Source organism: Vanessa cardui, chromosome 4 (assembly GCF_905220365.1).
Source record: "Vanessa cardui chromosome 4, ilVanCard2.1, whole genome shotgun sequence".
NCBI lineage: Eukaryota > Metazoa > Arthropoda > Insecta > Lepidoptera > Nymphalidae > Vanessa > Vanessa cardui.
The window spans coordinates 3,398,955-3,411,146 of record NC_061126.1 but is presented as its reverse complement, the minus strand read 5'-3'; the positions used below and the strand labels follow the sequence as shown (position 1 = coordinate 3,411,146).

General features: G+C 34.0%; 1 protein-coding gene across 1 annotated transcript in view; it reads right to left on the bottom strand.

Annotated features, from left to right (window-relative positions):
- LOC124544076 (nose resistant to fluoxetine protein 6-like) overlaps positions 1-12,192 on the bottom strand; it is a 66,751-nt gene that overhangs the window by 18,126 nt on the left and 36,433 nt on the right. Inside the window, exons 2-3 of the mRNA XM_047122494.1 lie at positions 9,026-9,195; positions 632-825 (exon numbers count right to left, since the gene is read on the bottom strand). Of these exons, the coding sequence (XP_046978450.1) occupies positions 632-825; positions 9,026-9,195 (364 nt within the window). The remainder of the gene's footprint in view (positions 1-631; positions 826-9,025; positions 9,196-12,192) is intronic.

The following is a 12,192-nucleotide window of genomic DNA, read 5'->3' as shown; positions in this document are numbered from 1 at the left end:
TATGATGCCTGCTCCGCTTGCCCCGAACAGTGGCGAGCGCAAAATTGCCCCCCCCAGAATTCGGAGGGCAGCCTGGGCATCCCTGCTCAGGCGGTGTACGTCCTGAGCATGGATGCCCAGAGAGGGATTCTCCACCGCTGTCGCTGATGGTACCCTCCTGGGGTAATTTAACCAAATTCTGCACAACCATCAAGTTTTGGGGGGGAGGGGGATTGGGCCTCCGGAACTCTCACTTACCGGACGAAACGCGGTAGCATAGCCACCACTTTACGCCGATTTTAAGTGAGAGAGTGGTACTTCCCCGGGCGTGCCGGCCCATTCGGCTGTAACCCAAAGGTATACAGCGTGGCACTACCACTTGAAATATTAATACTAGCAGTAACCGTTGATATATAAATAAAAAATAAATCTAAAATACTTAGATTTGTTACTATTTCTCAAAGTGCCAATGTCTATGATGATCATTATTATAATAAAATCGCCGACTTGCCAGAATTCGTGTGTATTTAAAAAAAATGTGTATTTATTATTATATTGACTTAGTACAGTATAAGTTCAAAGTATTATACCCCAAACGGTCTTGAACTAAGCCCCATAAATGTGAAACGTATAGTAACGTGTTACAACTTACAAGAATGCTATATCAAGTTTGTTGACAGTCATAGGCTTTCGAGTGTAACAATCCTTCTCATTAACTTCAACGCCTGTGGAGTTTCCCACAGTGTGAGAGAGCACATCGCTAACGAAGCCCGCGACGGCATTCGCGTCACAGCCACTTGGAACACAAACGGCCCAGCGTAGAGTTTCACCTCGACCAGTTCTTGTCTGAAAAACAAAACATAAACATCATAATATCACATAAATAAAAAGTTACTATATAATTTTTTTTTATTCGTTAACTAGCGACCCGCCCCGGCTTCGCACGGGTACAATACTGATACTAAATATGCTACAGAATTTATTTATTTACGACATCACATTACAAACTTCTAAAATTATAAGTGTTTCTTTATTATAAACTACATGTACATGTAAAAAATCTTCCTCTCGAATCACTGTATCTATTTCAAATAACCGCATCAAAATCCGTTGCGTGGTTTTAAAGATTTAGATTTAAGCTTACAAAGGGACATAGGACATAGAGAAAGCAACTTTGTTTGGTAATATTTAATGATTAGGTTAATAAAAATAATATATGTTTGTCATAAGAGTTTACCTTTTATTTAGTAAAGACAAGAAACAAATAATGCAATAATTAAAATTTAAAATTTAATTATATATATTATGAATTTTAAATTAAAAACAATCAATACGAGTTATTAGACAGAATAAATAATAAACCAGCATACAGAATAAATTCAAAGAACAAAAGTAGTTTATATATGAATTATGTTTAACTTGAAACAGTGTTTATAAAATATATTGATCACGTAGGTAATGGTTATAGCAAATAACGGGCTTAATTATAAAAATAAACGATATTGACACTATTGAACGATAAATATTTGCATGTATATTTCTTTTTATCCCTGAGGAATTAATACTATCAAATATGATACATTTACTTGTTTTTATCAAAAGGAATTGCACTCATCAAATGTTTTAGCAATCATAAATAAAAATTAATAAAACTTTATTTCAGGTAATTAAGGCCCATAAAAATTTTAGTAACATAATCACTTTAAGCTATGTTTGCATTACTTTGTACTGTAATGTTCCAGTTTGAAAGACGAGTTCGCAAGTACATATAACTACGTGGAGCAAACAGTTCTGTTCCCAAGGTTGGTGCATTGGCTATGTAAGGAATGGCTTAAATTTCTACGGGCAGTATTGAACACTTACTATTTATTGACCCAACCGCCAGTTTGCCACCAAAAAAACGCCTTGTACTTTGTACTTTCCGAATCCAAATTCACACTAAATATTCTTCAACCATATAGCAATGATATAATGTGTAATTGTGTGTTTATGAGTCAGTAGGCCTATGTTATTACACGATTGAGCCTCAACAACATATTTAACAAAGTAATTATGCTCAGAACTGTATCAGTCTGAAAATTTCCTACTACTGGGCCAAGGTTTTAAGCTTTGACGATACCGTGGTCGAGTTGTGTGTACACCGATTTTCATGGGTACGCCACTCCGAGGTCCCGGGTTTGATTCCCGGCCGATTCGATGTAGATTATCATTACTTTTCTATGTTGTCTTGGGTCTTGGAGTTTCTTCTGATTTTCCATAGCACAAGTGCTTTAGCTACTTTGGGATCAGAGTTATGTATGTGATGTTGTCTCATATTTATTTATTTCACCGCCGAGCTCAAAATGAATTATAACCTCAAATTAAGCATCCTCAATCATCGGCTAAGCACACGTTGTAACTATGTTACTATGACTCAATGTGTATTATGCTAAGAAAGCCATTTCATTCTATATCTACATCAGCATCAATATAAATCAATAAACGCCATTAAATAACAAAAAAATGTGAAGTTCAAATCGTGTAATAAAACTACTAGTGCATAAAAGTCCTAAATAACTGCTTCACTAAACTTTGTTACAAAGGAAAGGGAGTTGGCTTCGTCAAGTAACACTACAAAGGTTGTAGCTTTGTGTCCATTCAGCTTATTATGTGAAAAACAACGCATGACCTATTTGTACTCGGTTCCTGTGACCGAGTGGCGTTTATGAGCCATTTTAAAACTAATGGACGTTTAGCGACCAAGTTGAAAAGCGTCTACTATTCCAAATTGCTTCTACGTCCAGGTTACAATTAAAATGGTCTGTATAAAGTAATGTTTGTTTCTTAGTGACTTACGAGTACTTGATGGACTTATAGAATTTGATTCATCGGGTTTTTATTGCAATATAGTTTAAAATGAAACAATGTGAGAAAAACTGTAGGAATATCCCGCAAAACTTTATTATTTAGACATAGTGGTATGTAACATTAATAAGTTATTGTTTATAATTTAGAATTGACTCAAAGTAAAAGAAATCTCATAACAAGCATGATCTCTACTTTGTACCCATTAGGGAATAACAGAAAAAATTAAAATTACTGTTTGTAACTCGTACCAAAACTGAATATATTAGTATGGGTAAAATGCATTACCCGGGAAAACGAAAACAGACACACAATTACATAAATAACATATTTTATTTAAATTAACGTAGTAACTTAACGCTTGTAATACTTTAAATATTTATCATGGTGTATAGTTTTATTGAATAAGTGTAGAATTCACGTCAATTTAAACAAATATGTAAGTGTCAGATCAAACAATTGTCCACAGCAAATACTATAGTCAAGCACTGTATTCATACTTCTTAAAAGGTAATATAATGTTAAGAAAACATTAGATCACGATTGTGATTTTCTTAGATAAATTATGTTACTATAAATAATTATAGGAATTTTACTGGAAATTCGTCGTTCGTCGGAAATAGTACTTCAGACTTTTTATGTGTTACAAAATTCTGTTCATAATGCATCTCGTATTCGTTTAAAGAAGCAAGAACCCCAAAAACAGATTTATACTTTTTTAAGACTAAACAACATGCTCCAGAGCGCAGCTAACTTGCAAAAATAAATGTTAAATAAATATAAAAGCGCCTGATGTCATTAAACAAACGCGCCAATAAAATAATTGAAGAATAAAATAAACAGGCGCTTGTACTGTTAAGTACCTACTAAATGACCTCTTGAAACTTTACATAAAGATAGATTGATAGAGTATCTAGTATAATAAAAATCAATTGCTAAATATAAAAACTAAATATATACCTACTCTTTATTATTTCTGTAATATTAAATGGGCAATACCTTCCTTTGATTTGAGGTACAGGCTTACAAATCAGTCCACAACCTAACGAATATCATTTAGGCATCCTTCATGTTATCCTTTACAGCATAGTAATGAAAGAATTACAAATTACATAAGAACTTGAAAATAAGGGGGAACCCGAAAGTGAACTCACAGAGTATATTTAAAATTCTGATTTTAAAACCACTTGGTTCGTGAACAAATAGATTTTATTTCAATAAACATGTTGCTTTACCAATCTTTGGCATATTGATCGTCGTTTATGGTTACTCCAATTTGACTGTATATTATTACCTAAAAACTTCCTCTACCGTCGAAGTGCCTTACGCAAAATGAATTATTCAAATCGGACTTCGGTAGTTCAGCAACATCAAACATGATTATAAACTATCCGGTTTTGTAATAAATGTAGGATAGAATATTGATAATATAAGAGAGCTTGTAGTAGCAATAAATATAATTAAAATACATTATACATATAATGAGCCGATGGCCCAGTGGTAAGAACACGTGCATCTTAACCGATGATTTCGGGTTCAAGCCCAGGCAAGCACCACTATATATATTTGCTTAATTTGTGTTTATAATTCATCTCGTGCTCGGCGGTGAAGGAAAACATCGTAAGGAAACCTGCGTGTGTCTAATTTCATTGAAATTCTACCACATGTGTATTTCACCAACCCGCATTGGAACAGCGTGGTGTAATATGTTCCAAGCCCTCTCCTTAATGGGAGAGGAGGCTATTAGCCCAGCAGTGGGAAATTTATAGGCTGTAACTTTTAAACTTTTAACTTTACATTATACATTAATATTCTACCTCTATATTTAAAGATCCATTAAGGTATGTCACTGCTCTTGATCGCCTCAGAGAGTGCTTTAGAATCGATTTTTTTTCGGTATTATTTTTTAGTATACTCTTACTGTTCAAAAAATCAAGATAGTTTGAATAGCGTTGTAAAGATTATTTTGCAGACATCGTTTATCTACTTTTCAAAAAATAATTTAATGTTGAAGAATCAATTAAAAGAAACAAAACATTTGAAGTACGTAAGAGTGCGAAACGCTTTTCCCCAAAATCTGTGTTAGTGTAGTCGGTAGCTAGGTTTGTGCTATGTATATACGGATGTTTATACATCGAACAACTAAGATATGTTTTAACTACATAACATATAAGCGTAACATAAAGATTATAGTTCTATTATATTTTAATTATAATTGCATATGTTTACGACGTATAATTAGTATAATATAATAAGTCGTATAAATATGACTATAATTAAATATAAATACTTCAAACATAATTATAAACTCATATGTTTCAGTAGATGGAATCCAAGAATATCAAATAAATATCATGGATTGATTACGAGACTAGATGTTGTACTGACTTTTATGACATATGACAAATTACTAAAGAAACCTGTAAATATGTGTGATATTAAAATCACAGTTCTAATTCTGGCTGCTTCAACAAATGCTGGGCCTAAAGCCTGACTTAGTCTAATAAAATGTTAAAGGTGTTATCAAGAAATCCTAAGCAGTAACTCGGAGTTCGGTCGTAAGTAGACTTACATTCCCACGCTTCAGGAAGCACCTAATCTCTCTTCGATCAGGAGGGCACTACACTACGCACAATTATTATAATTTATCCGCTATATTTGTATGTGTGTGTATTATTCTTTAACACTAGAGGAACAACTATAAAATAAATAACTCGAAAAGCTATTCTAATATTTGAAACCGAATTTTTCGGATTCTATCCAATGGGCAATTTCGTTTTTTTATGACATGGCAAACGAGCAAGAGGCTCACCTGATGGAAAGTGACCACCACCGCTCATGGACATCTGCAACACCAGGGGGCTTGCAGGTGCGTTGCCGGCCTTTAAGAAAGGAATAGGCTCTTTTCTTGAAGGTTTCCATGTCGTATCGGTTCGGAAAAACCGCCGGCGAAAGCTGGTTCCACAAAGTGGTTGTGCGAGGCAGAAAATGTCTAAGAAATCGCGCTCTTGTGGATTTTCGGACTTCAAGGTTTTTCTAGTAGTATATTATATTTGTATTCGAGCATTTGAGCACTGGATATTCATTTCGAACATTATGTATATATTTGATAACTCTCATTTTCATAAATCAGTTGACAAAAAGACGGCAAAAAGGTACTCAGTTATCTTGTGAGATAGATAAAGACTCAAACGGTAACTTGCGCAATCGTATACCCTATCGGTGATGCTCCTCTAAGCAGACAGAGTCGCAGGAAGGTATGAAGTATGAGCGTTTTTTACAAAAAAAAACTAATTAAAAACTTACTTTTTACGAGTGCGTCTTTAATAAAAAAAAAACCGGCCAAGTGCGAGTCGGACTCGCGCACCGAGGGTTCCGTACAAACCTGCAAGTTTTACAAAGTTCGTTCATTACGACAATCGAGTCATAACTATTTCAACTTGATGAAAAAAGTAATAAGTTTTTATTAAAAAATATATATTTTGTAATGTAACTAAAAATTTAAGGTTTTCGGAATTTTTCCTTTATATGTGCTATAAAACGTTGCTTCATGCCAAATTTCAAGATTCTAGGTCGACTGGAAGTACCCTTTAGGTTTTGATTCCCTTGCGAGTACTTGCGAGTTTCAAATTATGCAGCTTAAATTTCTGTTTCTTTTGATTACGTTGACATAGAAGTTTGATTTTGTTACAGCTTTAAGGTTTTATAGACCTGAGTATTTGGTATAAATTTCAATTTAATACCTCTACGCGTTTATGAGGAAATGGGTAGTAAGTTTAAAATTATTAAAAAAATATGTTATGTGATAAATTTATGGTTTTCGTAATTTTTCCTTTATCTATGCTATGAGACGTTGCTTCGTACCAAATTTCAAGATTCTGAGTTCACGGGAAGCACCCTGTAGGTTTTGATTCCCTTGCAAGTGTCGAAAATTTGCGGCATAAACGGCTGTATCTTTTGATTGAGTTGGCTTAGAAGTTTGATTTTCACAGCTTCAAGGGACAGTAGACCTGAGTAATTGGTATAAATTTCAGCTTCATACTTCCACGCGTTCCTGAGAAAAAGGGTCTTGACAGACGGACGGACGGACGGACAGACGGACAACAAAGTGATCCTATAAGGGTTCCGTTTTTTCCTTTTGAGGTACGGAACCCTAAAAACTATGTATGTATATATTATAAGCATTAACGACGTAATTTGAAGACAGTCTGTACATATTCAGCATCGATATTCATATTTGTACTTTTCATAATCGGAATAATGTTATCATTGCACTGAGCAATCGCTTATAATTCTCAACAGCGTCTCGTGACGCTATGGTACAGTCATGGCAGCCTTTTTTGTTTCCGGTACGTCATTTACATCCAGAACACTCACATAGCAACAGAATCTTGTTTCATTATTATTGTCAAGGCGTGATTTAAAATTGACCTTCGAGGGTAAAATATTTTATTATTTATAGATGTCCGGTTTATTCTTTTTTATTATTTTATATTGGTAGACAGACGAACAAATCGGCCACATTATAGAAAATAGCCACCATGGTTAATTGATATAGGTAGATTTGCGTCGCAAGAGATATTACCCATGCTATTCATCGTTAATGTGCCACCAACCTTAGAACCTAGGGTATTATGTCCCTTGTTCTCTTAGTAACACTGACTCACTCACCTTTCAAACGGAAACGTAACAATACCAAGAACTGTTCTTTAGTGATGGTATTTTGAGAGATGACTTCCATTTTATCATCAAAAAATTTTTCCATATTTTACTATTTAATTTAATAAGTCACATAATATATGCAATCTAATTAACATGCTTTTGGTATAAATATTTTTCAAATTTATTCTTAATTTAAATAATTTTTAAAAATAATGTAATCAATAATTTTATTATTCGTTTTATTTATCTTGGTGAAGGCCGTCGAGACTGTGCCATAAAATCGTGCAAAAATAAAAAAGTATGATCGGGCTTTAACCCCAAATAGAAGTCAAGTTCAAAATACCTTTAAACAATTAACCTTTTACTAATTCATGTAATAAGAAATATAAAAATATACACCCAAGGCATACGGATGATTTTAACTCGTTCGGTTTTATAGAACTAGTTTAAATAACACATACAAGTATCCCACTTCTAGGATCAAGGCCTTTTCTGAAGAGGTCTTAAACCTTGAGGAGGTTTGGTTTTTATTACACACTGCTCCAATGTGGATTGGTGGATACAAATTTTATAAACACAAGTCAACACATGAAAATTTAGGTAGGATTCATGTGTTCACTACGTGATCCTTGATTCCTAGTAACATTCATGGTAATAAAATCTTGTAATACAAAATTAATATTATCGATAGTGATTGACGTAAAATAAATGTTAGTTTTATGAATATTGCAAATAGATTCGCTTAATTATTAGTTGATCGACGTATTTAATAATAATAAAGTTAAACTATTATTACTATAATTACGTATAATGTAGCATTGGCAAATGCAATGAAATGAAAATATAACCGATTTCTTCCGATTTATACGACCAATAGAAATAGCTTCCTATCGCGACATTCGACGCTATTCGTCGCTATAGATTCTTGCATCAATTCAAACCGAGAAAGCAAGTGCATGTAAATCGACGTGTCAAATTGACGAATGTATTATGTCATATGATATTCCAAGTTATTACGTTTGTGTAAAGATCATATTCACATGAGAAATAAATATTGATAATTTGGGACAGCGTACTCAATTCGGATGTGATCGGTTTTACGAATTTTGCCGATGCTACATCTAAGTTGTGTTGTACTATACCTATAGTTATGGGTACTTTACGTTCATTGAAATCAAAGTAAACACTTTAGTTCAAAACACTCAAGTATGATAATTGTTTTTTTTCTTAAAGTGGTTTATCAGAAAACCCTTGAATCGGCAGCTGAACCATCGATGGTCGTTTTGTTAACTGATGTAAGTCAGTGTACCTACTTGATCTATTAGGGTATTTGTCTATACATAATGAATGTATATGAATAAACGCCAAACCTTCTTCTCAAAAGAAGTCTTTGCCCAGCAGTAGGCTTGACTTTTACTGTTACTTTGAATTTAACGTTCCAATTTATTGTACAAAAACCTTTCGTGTGCGCAGTTGGCTGGTAGATAAATAAAATAAAATCTGACAAATTTATATTTCAAACTAAAATTTCAAATAGTACCTTTTTGGCTTCTTCCCGCTGTCGCCACTTAATTGTCGCCAGGCAGTACTGGCCTTCCACTATCACACCAGCACCTGGTTCCTCAATGCCGACACACTCATCAAAATTACCCATATGATACGAAGAACCGAAAAGCAGTCCTTGGGGTGATTTTGCTGATGCATCAAACACTGGAACAAATAGAAATGACATTTCAAGTGATGTTCAACCAAAGATTTAAACACACGCACACACACAAACACACACAAGCGCAAGGACTTTATTAAAAATCGCCTTGTAGATATCAGCTGACTGATTTCGTATATAGCACTAAAGACTACTCATTACGAAAAATTAAACTACAGACTAAAAGTAAAATACTTGAAAAAAGAAAGGGAAATATGTATTAATGCACTTCGTTATATATGTCTTGAAACTTATTTCTTTTTTCTGTTTGCTTTTAATAGATAGAGGCCGTGCGTAAATTGAGCATAGCAACAAAATCTAAGTAATGCTTTTAGCGGAAGAATAAATAATGGGGGACGTTCTGACTAGACAGATTAGTATAGAAACTAATACTAAGTAATAGATATTTATGGAAACATAAATTGATTTATTTATTAAATTTTTTGACGTTCTGCAGTTCAGAGCAGAAAAGATTTAATCATGAAATCTGTTTTGTTAAAAAATCACCAGTTGTTCAAAGATTATGAAGCACATTGTACTAGTTAGATTAATAATTAAAACGACATTACAATATGGCAAACCTTAGCTGCTGCATCATGTGAAATCTGCAGGATACCTAACTCTCCATCAACTTACAGGCTAAGCTTTATGTATGAAATCATTGGAAGTGGATCAAACTCAAACTCAAATAACTTTATTCAATATAGAAGCATTACACTTTCTTATTGATGGTCATTGAAACACTACCACCGGTTCGGAAGGAGGCGATCGTTTTATTCCCAAGGTGTGCTATCGATCATAAACTCATTAATAGTATAATAAACTTTTGCACACAAGCGTTCCTTAATATATTTTTTTTTAATTTGGCAACAGAGGCATTTTGAACGCTTTCTGTGTGTTGCAAAACAGTATACATTGCCCCACAAAAGAGTTACTGACTCTATGTAGTCGAGTAACAGGAGTACCAAGTTTGTTTTTTTGTTGGGTTGTTTTGATCAATGAAGATATTATAGAGATTTTTTATGTATTCAAGAATTTAGAGTGTAATCCCTCATAGTATCATAATGGTCCTACGTCATTCTGGTATAAGGGTAAACTATATACAGGAATTTAATCATCTAAAACATTGTTAGAACGTTAATTTCACTAATTATTGTGTCCTAAGGTTAGGTAAGGGTCAAGTTATGTCTATTAACATACCTTAACGACGACCTTAACGAGACTAACATATTCTAAGCCGTGAGAATAATTCAAAGTTCTTTATTCCGTATCTTATATTTTATAGTAATTTACAATACAAATGGCCTAATACGAATGATTTCACGGAAAACGTAATTACATTACATAAACATTTATATAAATATACATATTTTATATTCATTTGTATTTATTTAACATTCGTGAAAGTTACATATAATATGTTGCATTAAATATTGACAGGATTCGCTTGCTAATCCTCGCTAAGCGTTATCGTTTGGCTTAAAATAATAATTTGCATGAATCGAGTGGTAATTAAACAGTGATTAATTCGAATTTAGACAAAAACATTACTCGTTCAATTTATATAACAAATATTTCAATCGAAATAGTTATTATTCCGACATATTTATTTAGCAGCTAGCGACCAGTCCCGGCTTCGCACGGGTGCAATACTGATGCTAAATATACTACAGAATTTGTTTATTTACGACATAACACTACAAACTTTTAAAATTATCAGTGTTTCTTTACTATATTGTCCATTATATACAAAAACCTTCATCTCGAATCACTCTATCTATTAAAAAAAAACGCATCAAAATGTGCGTAGTTTTAAATATTTAAGCATACAAAGGGATATAGGGACGGAGAAAGCAACTTTGTTTTATACCATGTAGTGACAACACTATGAGTAAGCTGTATTGTATTAGTGCTTACTTAAAATCTGTGTGCACTGTGTAAGTCTGTCAGGTTAGATATGACACACTTATCATATTGTATTCTAACGCCAAACAACAATACGTGGCGTTGCTGTGTTCTGGGTTGAGGAGTGATTGAGTATAACCAAAGGCACAAGGAACACCCTCAACAACAAATTAGTGGCGGATTGTTTTTTTTTATGGAATAGGTAGGCGGACGAGCACGTGGGCCACCTGATGATAAGTGGTCACCGTCACCCTGCATCGTCAATGCGCCACTAACCTTGGGAACTAAGATGTTATGTCGCTTGTGCCTGTAGTTACACTGGCTCACTCACCCTTCAAACCGGAACACAATACTGCATACTGTTGTGTAGCGGTAGAATATCTTGCACAACGCCCTACCACCAAGTATTGTGATGAGGAAAATGGTGAAAATTAATACGGCGCCAATTTCTATGGGCAGGATTTCAGACGCCAGTCACAATTGTAAATATTTATTTACTGATAACAATTGCATACGACAACAGTCTTTGGAAAACAAATGCATGTTTTAAATTTCCATAATTGGGGTCCTATTACAGATGACATATAACATATGTCGAGATTAAAGTAATGATCGAATGCGTTAATTATGTCATTGCATATTTTTAACCGACTTCAAAAAAAGGAGGAGGTTCTCAATTCGTCGGGGCCTTTTTTTTTTTTTTATGTATGTTACCGAATTACTCAAAGATGGCTGGGCCGATTTTGACAATTCTTTTTTTGTTTGAAAGGGCATGTATTACAGGTAGTCCCATTGTCAGGAGATCAGGATCTGATGATGGGATCCTGGAGAAATCGAGGGAACTCCTCAAATTTTATAGGCACACCTATAGTGATTTCGGTTTTATTCAAAGTGCCTTGGTCATATGCTCACGAAAAGTGACATCTGATGAAGTGGAACTGATGATGAAGACCACAACTAGTAATCAGAACCTATTAGTAAGTAACTATTTTACGGGCTTAGTTCTATTTCTTTAAGATAGTCGTCAAGCAATTGATGTTAGTAAACATGCCTATGATGAAGTCTAGCTGATGGTGGACTACCAGGAGAACTCCTCA